This window comes from Sardina pilchardus, chromosome 3, assembly GCF_963854185.1.
Source record: "Sardina pilchardus chromosome 3, fSarPil1.1, whole genome shotgun sequence".
Lineage (NCBI taxonomy): Eukaryota > Metazoa > Chordata > Actinopteri > Clupeiformes > Clupeidae > Sardina > Sardina pilchardus.
This window is the reverse complement of record NC_084996.1, coordinates 5,588,089-5,605,278: the sequence shown is the minus strand read 5'-3', so window position 1 is coordinate 5,605,278 and position 17,190 is coordinate 5,588,089. Positions and strand designations below refer to the sequence as shown.

The following is a 17,190-nucleotide window of genomic DNA, read 5'->3' as shown; positions in this document are numbered from 1 at the left end:
CTTCAAATCAACTGCCTCGCTCTGAAAAGCAGCCTTGGGGACGTATGACACACTTTCCCACCCACAGTCCCGGGACTTCTTCAACGTCAGTGGGAATGTCACACTATTCTATATTATGTTCATATTTTTATTCTATAGCTCGGACATATTTCTTCTTCAACATCAGTGGGAATCAAACAAAATGTCACACTATTCTATATTATGTTCATATTTTGATTCTATAGCTCGGACATGTTTCTTCTTCAACTTTAGTGGGAATCAAAAAAAATGTCACACTATTCTATATTTTGATTCTATAGCTCGGACATGTTTCCTCTTCAACTTCAGTGGGAATCAAAAAAAATCCTAAACGATCCTATTCTGACCAGCACTTGTGGCTCTCTCTCCTGCTATGCGGAGGTGCATCATCCGCGTGGCGTCCACCGCCTGCCTCCGAGCCCCCCCTCCCCGCCCTGGACCTTCCGCGCGAGCAAACAGCTCCAAATGTCAGCCTGCGCTCCAGGCTCCCATGGCCACCACTTCAATGCCTCCCCCCTTCCTTGTGGCTTCTGCGCACGAACACTGAAAGAGGGCCTCCCCTCCACTTCAGTCAAAAGAACTGATTACCATGTTAAACCGGCTCTTGAGCCTTCAAACAGTCACCTGTGGATTTACATCCAAGGGGGATAGGCTGATTACCATAATCATATCGGTAACAACTACAGCACCCGAGGGAGATGCCCCACACTCGCCGCTTATTACTACACACACAGCGATTCCATTTAAAGTCAGGAAACAGCGGGCATTCCTCCCTCGGATGAGCCAATGAGGGGACCCGACGACCGGAGCAGGGTCCACTCTGAAGTTTCCCGCATCGCCCCTCCCCCCCACCACCACCCCGTCCGGTGTAATCACGCTAACAGCAGGATGAGTCGTCTGGGAAAGAATGCAAAACCGAAGTGCTGAATCAGAGGAAGAACAGCAGACAGGGACCTCGAACAAAAGAAGGTCAGACCTTCACAGAGCAGAGAGCGGAGCGAGGAGCTGGGGGGGTCAAGTGTAAACAGATCGCTGGGGACACGACACAGGTTATGGAACTGGTCATTTTCACTTTTGATTTGTAGCTTCGTTGCTTTCTTGTTATCTTTTGATCCTCAAAGGATTTTATTTACAGGATGTTCTAACATAAAAACGTAATGAAAATGTTCAACACATAAAGTAAGTGAGTCTAAGGAAAAATACCTATCAAAGACAAGGAACAGACATACAGTAAGGTATTTTGCCATTGTGAAAACTACTGGGTCCAGGATTTTGAAAGAACACTGTCTACAAGATGAAGCTACAGCATAGCAAGACTATTGATCATTTCTGGTTTGATGGATTTTCTTTTCAAGAAATGAACCATGTCTGAAAACAATAGGGCTCTTTCTCTTTGAACACAAAGGACTGTATCATAGGAGAAGAGATTAAATCGAGCTAGATAACATTCCTATAATGCCTGCAACACATACTGTAAGAAACCATGCAATTGACAAGTTTTTAAAGTTTTTGTTCAATTAAAGCAACACTAAAGCAATGCTATTTGTTTATCCAGCAAATAACAATGTCCACAGACAATGTAGAGTGAGTATGTTGCATGATTTCATGAAAGTATGATGTATTGCGACATCGAAGCAAGTCAAATTTGTAGTTACTTATGTCTCATTTCATTGAACTACTGTACAGGTATGCTACACGATGTGGTAAAGTTACATAGTGCGGTTAAAGCCGATAGAGGGCTGCGAAGTGAATGCAGAAGTGCCGTTTACCCTCTTAAGAGTTGATGAACCGCTGAAACTATTTTAAAGGTACGAAAAACTCTTTAGTGTTGCTCTAAAATATACATATAGAAGAATTTAAAGGCAATAGTCAGCTAGATCTAGTGTTGCAGTGGAATGTGTTATCTGTCCAGTGTAGGGAGTGGCATCTACAGTATTTGACCTTTAAATCACACGTTTGCAACAGGGGTTGTGATTTATGCTTTGCTTGTCATCCAACACACACCGCAAATCAAGTGTTGACCTGAATGATCAAACCATTTCCCACACATCAGTCAGCACTCGCCATGAAGATGAAGTGTCAGAGCACTGACAAGAGTTCAGCACTATACGCAAAGGAACATGGAGGAACACGTCCCTGTAGGAATATGCCTAGTGTATGCAACTCTCTCTGTGTGTGTGTGTGTGTGTGTGTGTGTGTGTGTGCGCATGTTCTGCTGCCAACAATAATCACATTCGCTCTAGGTCACGGGTATGAGAAAAGCACACACACACACAACGCACAAGCAAAGACATAAACAACACACAAACACACACACACACACACACACACACACACACACACACACACACACACACACAAGCATACAGAGCCTTGGAGGGTATTGCAGCACCACCCTGCAATCTAACCCCAGCAGAGCTGCGTTGGCCGCGCTCAGTAGCCTGAAGCAGCGGCGGCGGCGGAGGCAACAGCAGCAGCAGCAGCAACACCAGCGCCCAGCCAACCCACTGAGGCCGGCCTCCTGCTGCCAGCTAGCATTTAGCACCTGACCTCAGACACAAAGAGACCCTGCAGCTACAGACGTCTACAACTAGAAACCACCACCACAATATGTCAGCCTGCTGTGGTGAGAAAGAAAGAGAGAGGGAGGGAGGGAGGGAGAGAGGGGGAGAGAGAGAGAGAGAGAGAGAGAGAGAGAGAGAAGGGGGAGACAAAAAGGAAATAGGAGATAGACATAGAATCCCTTGGCTACCTCAAAACGGGAATCTAGTCACCTCCAGCCATGGCTCTACATCACACGAGCACCTCTGTGTGTGGTGCGGTACGGTACGGTAAGGGGCGGGGTGTGGGTGTGTTTGTCGAGAGGTCAGAGGTCAGATCCAAGCCCCCAATTTCACGGAACATGCAAACTCTTGCCTCGAGCCATACTCGTAACAACACAAAAGAGAGGGAGGCAAAGCCACTGCTGCTGCTGCTGCGCGGGACTATAAGGCTGTAATTAGCATCGACCTGCCAGGGTTCAGCCTCTGTTCTCGGTGGCACCCACAGGCTAGCGCTCGCCGTTAAAAAAGAAAGAAATCTATATTTGTAGAGCATCCCGAAAAAGTGAAGGGCCCTTGTGAATGGGGGGGGAGTGCATTCTTTCAAGGCCCTGGCGCGAGGGCTGACCCAAACCACAAGTGCAACACACGCGGCCACAGTGGTAGTGGGGGGGGGGGGAAGCGCTAAAAATGCTCCGTCCATCTGGATTCAATACAGAACAATCCTGGACTGTCCTGAAGTCCTTCCATTTTATTTTCAAGAAGCTTGTTCTGCATTTGCTGAGTAAGTTGTGAGGCTTTTTTGTCCTCAAATTTGCAAGAAGTAGAGAGCAGCTTCAACATGCGGTATCGAAATGTCCATGCTACGGTCAAGACGAGAAGCCAAGGGCAATGACCGCGCCTGACCATTCTATGGCCATTCTACGGATTTATGTCATGGCTGTTCTCGGTGTCACATGGTCACGCAGGGTCAGCCGGTTGCTAGGTCACATGACTGTCTGCATGCCAGTTGACCCCAGAGAGTAATGGAGCTCTGTCTCGGAGCAAACGAGCATCCAGGAGGAGTGGTCAGCTCCGCTCAGGGCAGGCCGTCTCCACCTTCCCACTAATCCCAGCGGGAGAGCTCCGACGGAGGGGATAATCTCAGAGGAATCCTCCTCACCAGCTCTGCTTAGGACGTCCTCCTCAGGCAGCCTTACAGGGAGACGCACTGAGCTGTTTTCAGTCAGCAAACAAATAGCACACAAACAACACACAAACACGCCCCCTTTACAATCAATTATTGCAGTTGTACTGCACACAACAGAGCCTTTCCAAGTCCAAAATATTGCATTTCAACAGTGCAATACTATGCAGTGCAATGCAGTTTTTTCATGTCCAAATATTGCATTTCTGCAGTTAAAGTGCAATACTATGCTGTGCAATGCAGCTTTTTCCATGTCCAAAACAAAGCATTTCCTGCATATGAACAGTGAATGTTTCCTTATTACATTACCAGTTTTCAACAGCAACTGTTTTGACAGTGGTGGCCGTTATTTGTAAGGGACAGCTTCCCAGCTTTAAATCACCCACACATAACACACAACCACCCAGCAGACGCGCACACATCCTTCCTGGACCTACAGTACAGCATCCTGACTGAGGCCCATGGCCCATAGATATACCAGCGCACCAGCCCACCAGCCCATACTCATGCAAAACAGAGAGTGAGCAGACTACGCCAGTGCTCAAACAGGAACAGATAAGGCAGCCCCGTTATCTGTTTGTGTACTGGGTCACTGTGTGTTATAGTGCTGACAGGCCACCAGCCTGAGTGATCTTACCTTGGAGGGGATGCGCGCGGTGAGGATGTAGGCCCGATGAGAGGCAAGCGCCTGTTGAACAGAGAGAGAGAGAGAGGGAGAGATAGATAGAGAGAGAGAGAGAGAGAGAGAGAGAGAGAGAGAGGCATCAGTGTCATTGCTAAGTTGTACATCACAAAAGCATGTCATCATCATGGCTGATAAGAGCAAACTGAAAGGATGGAAGGGGAAAGCAGAGCAATCAAGGTGAGTCAGGAAACGCATAGAAAGAACATCATGGAATATTCAAGGCCACACACATAGCTTAGAGGATGCCTCTGAAACGATATAATGTGTACAGTGACCTTGTACGTATGTGTGTATGTATGCATGTCTCTCTATGTGTGTGTGTGTGTGTGTGTGTGTTTTCTGCACGTGTGCGCGCATGTGTGTGGACTGTGGAGTTCAGTTTTATCTCAGGGGTCCATTTTGATTCGGTCTTCAAACTGATATCAAGTGCCCTAAAGGCATGCCTTTTTCCATCAAGACATCACAGCCCACCTCACAGACAGTCTAAAAGCACACAAAACTGCAGGGGATGATCTTTCTTTACCCACTGGTCTGACTCTAGTCTTGGGGGAAAAAACACACAAAAATACCTCAAGCAAAAACAGCTGCTCTTCGAAAAATGCATCATACAGAACTATTCGCACGACCATCTGGCAGACAATAAATAGCCCGTCGAATGTTTCGTCTTTCCAGTTGCTCATTCAAATCTTGATCTATTTCCATGACTACATTTTGAATCATGGTGCATAATTAGCTTCAGAAACATCATTTTCTTCGGCTCAAATGAGGTCATTCATCCAAATAGGAACCTTCCCGATTTAGCTCTTGCCACGGGGCTTCTTCGGCACTTCCTAGGAACGGGCACCGGGAACGGCAGCGGACTCCGGCGTGGTGATGTGGCCGTGACGAGTCCGTCACGTTTGCACCAGAGCCAGGGTCGTCTCTGATCCAGAGTCAGTTCCTAAATCACGTCTCGTAATGTGACAGACAGAGCAAGAGTCTACATTGGAACAGACAGCAGCACAGCACTCTGTGGAAATCCACTGTAGAAGATAAAGCTGCAGAGCAGATCTTGTTCTTTTCTGGAAGGAAAATACTGTAGCTCCAAAACTGTAAAATTGTCAAATTAAAAACTGTAAAAACTGCTCAGAACTGTATCTTGTAAAATTACTTAAACCTGAAAACACTAAGCACACTTATAATTTGCATTACACTGACACGCTGAGAGGCTAGTGTTTGCATCTTTGATTGGTCTCACCTAACGGTCTGGTGTGATTTCTCTATCTATGCTAAAGACTACAATTAACCTTAGGCTGGGTGAACCCTGCCTGACCTGCCGGCGAATTTGGATTTCACCCGGCAGCTCAGGCTGGAAACCTGCACATCCATCTCCTGTCCACAACCTTTGGGTACCGGCTCTTTGGTCTGATTGGTTGAAGGACTATCCAAGCGTACGGAGTCATTTGAACGATGCCCATTGATCACGCCTCTTGTGCAGTAGAAATAAAGCGTAGACTCCCCATACTAATGTTCAATCTTAAAGATTGAGTTTAGTATGGTGATAGCCAGACTAAAATCAAACCTCTGACTGAACTGAACTTTGCTCTCAAAGTGTGTGTGTGTGTGCATGCGTGCGTGTGTATGTGAGCAGGTCTGCATGTTTTCCAGGAATTCTGCACTGTTTCAATCACTGGGTTTGTCACAGGAAATAACCTGCCAAAACATGAAGCCTAAACACAGCCATATATTCTGCAGCTCGGTCACAGAATGATTAAACTGCCAGAGACACCAGTCCCTTTGTGTCCTGCCAAGATCACCATGCCATTGTGCAAGACAGAATACAGAAACACAAAAGCATGTGCAAATTGTGACATTTACTCTTATTCAGAAAATGTGTACACACATTGATTGAAATGTGCTAGGTGACAACGACAGTCTAAATTTAACCCATGAGCTGGGGCAGTCCCTTGAGAGAGAGAGAGAGAGAGAGAGAGAGAGAGAGAGAAAGAGAAAGATGGACACCAATGGCTCATGGCAGAGAGAGATGGACACAAATGCCTCCCTGTCAGCTTCTCCAGTGTGTGAGGGAGAGGAGAGGAGAGGAGAGGAGAGGAGAGGAGAGGTTCTTTCCTTCAGTCCAGTCCACTGACCCGGTCACTCCCATCGTCCACAACTATCACAGACCTATGGAGCGCTCCTGCATCACTGGGATACCTGTTCCTCAGGTAGGAGGTCTAGTCTCCTCCAGTAATGGGGAGTAAAGGAGAGTGGTGGTGGAGCAGCTCTGATGAAGCCCTCCCCTGATGTGTACTACTACTACTACTACTACAGAGCTGAGGGGCACAGTCATGCAGTCAGACTAAAGCTGACCTTCCTGATACAGAGTTATGCCCCAGGCACTCAAGCCACCACCGAAAGCCCTGAGCCAACCACGTCTCCCAGGGCCTGCATGAGCTCTCCCTTAGCCAATCACGTCCCAGCATCTCCAGATGGCTGCAGTGGAGCGTGCTCTGATTGAACCATGTGGCTGGCCTGCGTGGCCCAACTGACCAAAGCATCCTTATAACCTCATCAGAGGAGGAAAACAGACAGGTGAATGGACTGGGGCGAGGACATTAGGAAAATAAATGAGTGTTGGAAACTAAGATAAGATAATGAAGGGTGTGTGTGTGTGTGTGTGTGTGTGTGTGTGTGTGTGTGTGTGTGTTTTTCCTCTGTGTGTGCGCGCCTGTCTGTCCTTGTGTTTGTGTGTGTGTCTCTGTGTGTGTGTGTGTGTGTGTGTGTGTGTGTGTGTGTGTGTGACTTGGTTGGCAATGCAAAGGCCCATCTGTCTGTCTATCTGTCGGTCTGTACAGCCTCCTACCCTTTCCCTGCACCTCGTTCCCACTCCCACCGTCAGGCCTGCGCTTCTCCATGGCGGTGTTGGATCAGTGGGGCGGTCTGCTGATGGCTGTGGCCATGACATGCTAGGATATGGGACACAATACTAAAATGGTCTAAATCCTACAAGCAGCTTCAACTTGGGAGCGGAAACAATTTTCTGCCTTCCTGAATTGCAATGCAAAATCAATAAATGAAGAAAAAAAAAACAGGGTCATCAGATTGATCGGTCACATTTTTGTGGCGACCAGTGCGATGTGTGTTACTGTGTTTCTCGCCTTCGCTGCTATTCCCCTCTGGGGTTGAGCTCTGCTCTGACGGCCATATTGTGGGCTAGTGTTGCAGTTCTCCCTGTCGGGAGGGACAGCTTGTAGCATCAAAGGGAGCACAGAGACACCAGCTCACCTCACGCTGCTTCAGCCAAACCACTGACCTGGAACCAAGAGAGCCGTGTTCTGATGTACGGCCTTCCCCTTCACTTGACTGACTCCGATCAGTTTCACCAGGGTCTTGTCTGTCAAGCGATTCCTTTCAGTTAACATCCATCGAGTCAGCTGTGGGTGGGTGGCCCCAATCTGTGACGAATTACCGCACGCCGCACGGATCTTATTAATGAATCTAATTACTTATTAACGCTGAAGCGCTGACTTTTAATAGACGCTGAAATTAGATAAAAATGGAAATATGAACGAGGCTTGTGGAATACTAAAACAATATACAGAAAACTCGCCATCTGCACTGAGGCTGGATTAATCATTCACTGTGGCAGCAAGAACAGCGATGAGGTTTAATTGCTCTTTATTTAATTGCACTTTATCTACATAATCTCCTGTCAGGCCTCTCTCAAACAAATAACACAAGAGAGGATGGAGACCATTGGGGCAACTTTGTGACATTCTGCTGTACAGCTTCATCTAATTGTGTTCTGCACCATACAGAACTCACAAATCAATACCCTGAGCCATTCCGTCCAACTCTGACACTCGGTCTGTTCCGCTGACGGGAGCTTTGGTTGTGCGTGGTGCTTGACGCTCGAGCCTAGTGATCACCCACACTCGTAATTACAAGCAAGGGTTTGAGCACTGCTCTTTGTCGCGCCGTTACGCAAAAACGACGGCCGAGAAATGACGAGGCCGCTCTGCGGTGTTCTCGAGCCCCCTCGGGGCGGTGACGGGGTGGGGGGGGGGATAGGTTGAGGGCGCGGGAGGATGTGACCCGTGGTCTTCGCGATCACCTCGAGCAGCGCAGCACGCCCATCCGTCAGGCCAGCAGTGACTGGCCCGAGCCTGCGTGGTGAGGAAGACACACAACACGTCTGCGCAACATGCCCTCTCTCATACGCACGTCTTCACTCCTCAACCGCCGCGGAGGTTTTGGGCCAAAGACGCTGACTGACTGACTGACCAGCGTGACTCATCCTGGTGACCACGACCACGATTAAAAAAAAAAAAAACTGAGCTAAAGAAACAGCGCTTTCGAAAACCAGTTCTTGAAAATCTCAAACACCACGTTTACAGTTCACCACGCCCCACCCTGCGTCCAGAGAGCACAGCCACTGACGAGAGAGAGAGAGAGAGAGAGAGAGAGAGAGAGAGAGAGAGAGAGAGAGAGAGAGAGAGAGAGAGAGAGAGAGAGAGAGAGAGAGAGAGAGAGAGAGAGAGAGAGAGAAAGAGAGAGAGAGGGGGGAAGGTAGTGACACAGGCCTGTTTTGGGGGGGACCTCTCCCCCCTCAACCCCACCACCCCCTTGTGCCGTAGCGTGCCCGCCTCTCCCCTGGAGCTGTGACAGACTGGCTCTGCTCCTCCTGCACGGTGCAGCGCTACGCTACGCTACGCTACGCTACGCTACGCTACGCTGAGTGGAGCGGCGCGGCGTCTCTCTCCGGTGCTCCGGCGTCTCCGCTGCTCGCGGCGCTGCTGCACATTAACCTACTTACACACGCAGAGGGGGCAGGCAGCGCGGCCGAGGCAGCTGTGACTAATGCCACGCGCAGGAGCCAGACGGATGCGCCTCGCCTCGGTGTCTTACACCCCTCCACACACACACACGCACACACACACACACGCACACACACACGGCTTTGTTTGAGGGGAGACAAACGACAGTGCACACAGCAGGTAAGGACTTGAGCAGAATGAACACTCTTCGTGAAACATGATAACAAACAGTCAGACAAGTAAACACGTCGCTGATTGTTGTTGTTGTTGTTGTTGTTGTTATTCATGATTGATGTAGGGACAATGGGACATGCATAATAAAATGTCCCGATTTTAGCTTGCTGTGCAATGAGAGACAATCACAATTAGCGCGGTCATTACTTCTGTGCCCATTTCGCCACAATAACGCTCCATCAGTGCATGTGTGTTTAAGCAGCAGATAGTGACACCCTCGTGGGAGCGACATTACATCTGTCTTCTAGGCAGCATCTGAGGAAAGCCAGTCACGTGCTCCTCCGAGAGTATGCATGCATACATAATTCCCTATTCATTTTCCCCCATTCATAGAGACTCCAACGCAGCGCATACCTTTCATGTGCCTCAAAGCCAAGCATCTCATTTCCTTCACTCTCACCAAATAAAACACAAGCAATTGCACAATTACACTACAAAGGCCTGTAGGCGTAAAAAAAAGATGGCGTTAACAATCGCAAGATATTCATAGCAGCTAAATAAGCCCCTGCAGGGAAACAAATTAGAGCTTTGCGACATCCTTCTCAAACTAGCTGACAGAAAGACAATGCTCGCCGCTCCGGAGATTGTGGTCCAAATCCAATCACAATAAATTCAACTCCCAAAACAGGGGTGTAGGCAGGCATTCTGGCACAAGGCAATAAAGCATTTCTACCACAAATATGAATGAAAACAAACATTTCGACATGGGGAAAGAAAGGGTAGCGGAAGAAGGAGTCTATTCTTAAACCCACACTGTGGGACTGACTGGTCTTATCTCACTGCTGGCATGGCATGTGTGCACTGATAACAAAAACACGGCAACGAGGATCAAACGCGACTCTGACTAAGTGTTGAGGTGTGGGCAGGCAGGATAAAGCCAATTGACCGTCAGCACTGGTGACAATGCCCCTCCCTCAAGTGTCAGTGATGGAGATGGTCTCTCCCCCCCCCCCCCCCCCGTCGACGGCGGCGCGACAGTAGCCTCCTGCTGACGAGGCAGCTTTACCCAGCAGCGTGGTGGACGGCATTCTGCCTGCCTGGGCAGCGTCTTCCTCTGCTATACCGAGGCTTCCGCAATCACTACAGGGTTCTGGAGGAAACTGCAGTTCAGCTGAGAACACATCCACCGTAATTTCCCAACTATTAGCTGTTGCTTATACATTGATTTTGAAAAACAATCTTCAGGTTAATACATGGGGGCAGTTAATATGGTATTAATATGTTTCTGTTTCTTTTAACTTGCATAAAACACTGTCCTGCGGCTTATACACAATGCGGCTAATACACAGGAACATTACTGCCACCACTGGTTCTACTGCCACCACTGCCTCTCCACTAGTGCTGATAGTTGCCTACTGCAGACAAGCTTTCAGAAATCAGACAAAAGCTCTGGTTCCTCAACATGTTACAGTACATGTTTTCAGGAAGCACTTGCTGATAAAACTAAGCATTTCCATAATATTTTGCCTCCAACTCCATTTCCAAACGGCTCCCTTATCAAGAGCCAAGTATGCCAGTCTAACCATAGGCCTAGACAAAGGAGCCAGCCTCCCTACACACACACACACACACGCACGCACACACACAGACACACACACACATTAGTCAGGGGGCCAAAACTGATATTAAAACTTTGTCGGACACTTTTTGGTACAAGCATACAACCTATCCAGTATTGATATTTAACCCCTCAACATGAGTTCTAGACAGGTTGTCAGCTTAGAAAATGTTATTTTGTCCATTTTAACACTATATTCTTAAAAATGGAAAAAGCGGATTTTCCCCCCAAAGTGCTTCCTTTTTCTTCCATGTTACCTACTGTAATCTTGGGCAAATGTGCAATATAATCCAACTTGTGTGCAAGCATGATCATACGGAAGAGCAATAGGGCCAGGGAGTGAAATATTTATTCTAAATCTCTGAGAAAAAAAAAGTCAAAACTTTCGAGAAAACAGTCAACATTTTCGAGAAAAAAAGTCAAAATTTTCGAGAAGAAAGTCAAAAATTTAAAAAGTTGAAAGTTTTGAGAAATTAAGTCAAAAGTTTTGAGAAAAAAAGTCAAAGTTTTTGAGAAAAAAAGTCGAAATTTTCGAGAAAAAAGTCAGAAATCTGTAGAAGGCTCAAAGAAAGTTCGAATTAGGAATATTGTCAGCTAGAGTCAATAGTATCTTGTGGCGCAGCGCTAGCTCTCTCGTCTCGTAATCAGTCGACCGGGGTTCACTTCCTACCTTAGGCGGACTTTTGTAGCTTAGGCTAATATGTTGTTTTTAGCTTACCAGGAACAAGTCATTCAGAGCTGGAGCTGACAGAAACTTCGTCTCTTGCCATAGTGCTGCTGTAATGGACAACTTAATAAAATTTTATTTCGAGATTGGATTAACTAACAAAGAGATCTGCAGTCTTAGCACAGAATTACAGTAGGCTAGGCCCCAAGGTCTATCCGGACCTTGAAGAGGCGGTGTCGTGAACTTGGACTGTAGGAGGCGAAATCAGTCGAACATAGACAATGCCTTCGTGCAGGAGAAACTGCATGCGGACAGATGCAGGGATATCGTTCAAGTACAGCTCGCTCCGGCCCGCGGGAAGGCGACATGGAAGGCGAGGCTTGACCATAGGGGCTTGACAAGGACAAGTCCATTCTGGGACTGTGATCTGTTCTGCACACGCGCGTAATAGTAGCAGGAAGAGGGGAGATTTGCCTGCCCGATCGTTTGTGACAATCTGTTGGACTGCTTATTTGTCTTTATTTCAAAATGTTTGTCTATTCATCTGTTTATTATTAAAAACCATTAACAGTAAATGGCCATGGAAATATGTCAACATGTGAACTGCAGACCCAAGATCATGACGGGAGTCGAACCCGGGCCCCCTGGGTGAAAGACGAACACTCTAGCGTTGCACCACTTGTCACTGTATAGTTATGGTTATAATATCTGAATTATAACCTTTACCGCCTTCTACAGATTTCTGACTTTTTTCTCGAAAATTTTGACTTTTTTTCTCGAAAATTTTGACTTTTTTTCTCAAAACTTTTGACTTTATTTCTCAAAAATTTCGACTTTTTAAATTTTCGACTTTTTTTCTTGAAAATTGCGACTTTTTTCTCGAAAATTTTGACTTTTTTTCTCAGAGATTTAGAATAAATATTTTACTCCGTGGCCCTATTGCTCTTCCGTATGATCATTAAAAAATAATGATCAATAAATACCACAAGAGTATCACACCACAAGGGCCACTGTTGTGTCAGGGGGCCAATTCTGAAAAGGGCTTCCGTTAAGACTTTTGCAGACATGTTTTGGTTCAAGCTGTCAGTGCCACCCTATTTTTTTTTTTTTTGTTAGAAGACACAAATAGGTAAGATATCAGGGTGGTTGTGAAGACGACGTTAAAAGCTTGTAGGGAGAGACATGCAATGCTGCACAAGTTCTAATATCTAAATGTTACAGTGAAAATGTAGAACTGTAGATGGTGGTGTATAGTGCTATTTAACTTCATTAATATACCAGGTTGTGACACAAATTATATTTAATGGACATATTACTATAGTTATTCATTCAATCCAAACATAACTCTTCTTTAGGGTTAGGGGATAGTAACTAGTTAGCAATAACAACTTTGTTATAGTCGTATGGCAAAGGTATGTTTTTCCCCTGTAAAACCCGGGAAGTTAACTGAACTCAAATTATTTGAGTACTGTAAAGCCTGGGAAGCTAACTTATCTGAACCGGATGCCTTGACATTTGAGTTTGGCAACTCATTTAATTTGAGTGTAAATAAGTCATTCAACTGGAGTTATTAGTATATTGTACAGTATGTATTGCATTTTGTGTTGGGATAACTTAAAGGAGTCAAGTAAACTACACTAATTTTATTCACCTAATAACAACTTGAGTGAATTATCATGACAAGTAAGAATTATGTAGGCCTACACACGAAAAAATGCAATGTACTCAATGTGTGAGCTATAATTTTCTATGGATTATGGGTAAATGCTTCTTTAATTTTCTAATAAGTATTTGTTCTCTTAGCTGTTAATTGTGGCTTCTTACTGTTTACCAGGTGATGGGCAAAAATATTGTGTTGATGATTTTCAGAATATGGTCAGATATACCATTAAGGAGAAGCCCATTCTCAAAATATAAAGAACATTATGAAGTTCACTTTTTCTTGGCCTAATGCAAAGTTGATTGCGTTTCCCAATTTGACTTTGACCTATAATCACTTGAAAGTGTCACAAAGTTGAGTATCCCAATGGTGTGATTGAGCCTCCTATTGTCTGTCTGTATTGTCTCTTGGGGAGATACAGACACATTATGCATGTTTACATTGAGTAACTATATTACCCCTCTTATGGGCAGGATATGAGCTGATTGAGTAACTATATTACCCCTCTTATGGACAGGATATGAGCTTCAGGAGTAAAGATTTCAGGATTTTTTTATAGGTTTAAATTTCTATTAAATGAATAGGATTACTGCAGAATGATGGTAATTGTGAAACATAATATTTATCACCATGGCAGTACTGGCCATCATGATGTACTGTATCTTCAGATTATCATTATGTCTGTCAGAAGCATTACACATGATCTAAGATTTTAAAATCAGCCCACAGGCCAAGTCTGTTGTGGATAGTCATCTGCTTGATGGTGTGTGGTGTCAATATAAATAACACAATAACATAACAGCTATAGTATAGCCGTAACTATAGTTTAACTATTGCATTTAAGATTCAATTTCAGTCAAGATTAATATGTGATAATGTGTTAAGAATACTATGGACAGTGACATTCTGGGAAATGTAATGTGTGGTCAGCCATTTCTTATTGTAAATATACTTCTTGCCATGATTACTTAATTGAAATGAGTGGCATATACAGTCATGGCTGAAAGTGTTGGCACCCCATGCAATGAGTAATGTATCATGAATAAATAAATGTTCTTCCTTAAAAGACTGGGGTCATACGTATTGGCACCCCTATGTTAACCCTCAACTTCCATAGAGGCAGGCAGATTTTTATTTTTAAAGGCCACTTATTTCATGGATCCAGGATACTATGCATCCTGATAAAGTTCCATTGGTCTTTAGAACTAAAATTGCCCCACATCATCACACACCCTTCACCATACCTAGAGATTGGCATGGTGTTTTGTTCAGTTTTGTTCAGTTAGCCTATTAGCCTGTTTGATGCTCATTGAGCTCAATGCAAATCAAACCAGCTAATAGGCCAACTGAACAAAACACCATGCCAATCTCTAGTTATGGTGAAGGGTGTGTGATGATGTGGGGCTATTTTAGTTCCAAAGGTCAAGGGAACTTTATCAGGATGCATAGTATCCTGGATCCATGAAATAAGTGGCCTTTAAAAATCTGCCTGCCCCTATGTTAACCCTTTGTGTTAAATTCCCATAGGGTTACATAGGGGTGCCAATACATTTATTTGTTTATGATACATTATTCATTCACATAGAAAGTTGGTGTCCTTAAAGGTTGGATATTTTCTACTTTTATTACTTAAGGCATTAAGATGAATTTCTAAAAGATGATTTTATATTCCTCTTTTTAGTCAACTTTAACATGGGTGCCAACACTTTCAGCCATGACTGTATTTCACTCAAGTTGAAATTAGGTGAATAAAATGAGTATACAGTAGTTTACTTGACTCCTTAAAGTTATCCCAACACAAACTACACACATAGAAATAACTCAGCTGAATGACTTATTTACACTTAAGTTAACTTCCCGGGTTTTACAGTGCAGCCAAGCAGTGGTGCTCAGGTAGGCAGCCAACAGAAGGTACCCAGGGACCATGTCCATGTGCTCAGTCTGAGTCCTGGTCAGGGACATCGACACTGCCTGGTACTGCACTGACTTCCACTTTCCTCACATCCACATATCGTCAGCTCCAAGCACCTGACCTGTTCTCACCAAGCTCCAAGCACCTGACCTCTGTGGTTAAAAGCTGGGGGGAAAGCATGCCATCCTTCATGTCCCTTCTTCTGTTGGCTGCCTATACCCGAGCACCACTGCTTGGATGGGGAAAAATACCTTTGCCATACGACTATTACAAAGTTATTACTACTAACTAGTTACTAACCTCTAATCCTAAAGAACTGAGAGAGCAGTTATGTTTGGGTAGAATTGATGAATATAGTGATATGTCCATTAAACATAATTTGTCACAACCTGGTACATTAATGAAGTCAAATAGCACCATAGACCACCATCTACAGTTCTACATTTTCGCCATAACATTAAAGTATTACAACATGTGCAGCAGTGCACTGTCTCTCCCTACAAGTTTTAAACTTGGCTTGACTCATTCCCATAGATAGGGGTACTGATTGATAGAGGTTTTGGAATGCTATGTTATGTTTCCAATCTGATATTCACTTTGAAAACTGGTTCTCTTTAGGCGGAGATTGTTTTTTTCATGTTCTAGGTCTGTTGTCTCTTATACTGTACAATAAATGTTAATTCTGACACTTCAGCAGACATCCCACGAGTGTTAGCTTTCATTCCATACCATTTTTATCTATATGGTCGTTGTGGTTGTGGAGATATTCAACATTTATCGTTGGCATGTCATGTTGAGCAGGAAACCAAAAAATTGGCCTGAAATTGCTTGCACAAGTCAAAAAAATTTTTTTTTTGCTTGACAACCACCATAATATCTTACCTATGGGTGTCTTCTAACTAAAAGAATAGGTTGACCGCTTGTACCAAAACATGTCCGCAAAAGTCTTAACGGAAGCCCTTTTCAGAATTGGCCCCCTGACTACATGTGCGCACACACACAGAGGCTCGTAACAATAGGGGGTTTCTGCAGATGGATTTTCCCATTGCCTGGTGCTTCCATCCATGACACATCCACATGCCCCCCTCCCTTTTTACAGCTATTGGTGCACACACACCCATTGACACACACACACACACACACACACACACGCACACACACACACACGCACACGGATGGTAGAGTTTGGCTCGCTGCCAAAACTCACAGCCTCACAGCCCACTGCAGTGCCCTCTCACTAAGAACAGGATGAGTAACATACTAATGGACGGCGCACAGCTGTGCCGTACTGTACGGTACACACACACACACACACACACACACACACACGCACGCACGCACACACACAGAGACAGACAGAAGTGTGTCATCGTATCCCTGATCACTCTGATGGATGGCACCGTTTCCTGAAGAGCTCACGTCTTCTAGGGCAGGTCCAATGAGAGATGAGCGCTGGGCTGGCAGCCCCGATCATGCGGAGGCTAATCTCGACGTGCGGCGTATCGCATTTAAACGGCTTTGACGACTGTGAAAAGCGCTCCGCCGCAAAAACCCACTCCAAATTTCATTTCAATTTGCCTGCATCTCTGTGTCTGGGCTCAGGGGGAGATTTATTTATGAGCTCAGGAGATTAGACAGGCTGGCATATGCCACAAAAATCTGGACTGGTCACTAATGGCCAGGGTGGAGTTTTAGCACGATCCCAATTTCAGGTTAACATATTGCCTCCTACTCCAATAGATCCGATTAGATGTTTAAATGGACATTTACAACATTTATTACAACTAAAACCAAAAATTTCTTCCAGTATGTATTCAATATTTTCCATTAAACTATAGGGAACTCTTTGAAATTAGGACTCCTACCCTATGACAATTGAACATGCTGATCTAAAGGCCAGCAGCACCCATCCCACTGATGGGAGGAGGACCGCT

General features: G+C 45.2%; 1 protein-coding gene across 1 annotated transcript in view; it reads right to left on the bottom strand.

Moving 5' to 3' along the window:
• The window catches only part of LOC134076455 (F-actin-uncapping protein LRRC16A-like), a 73,022-nt gene that overhangs the window by 42,328 nt on the left and 13,504 nt on the right, over window positions 1-17,190 (bottom strand). Inside the window, exon 3 of the mRNA XM_062531523.1 lies at window positions 4,382-4,432. Coding sequence (XP_062387507.1) covers window positions 4,382-4,432 — 51 coding nt within the window. The remainder of the gene's footprint in view (window positions 1-4,381; window positions 4,433-17,190) is intronic.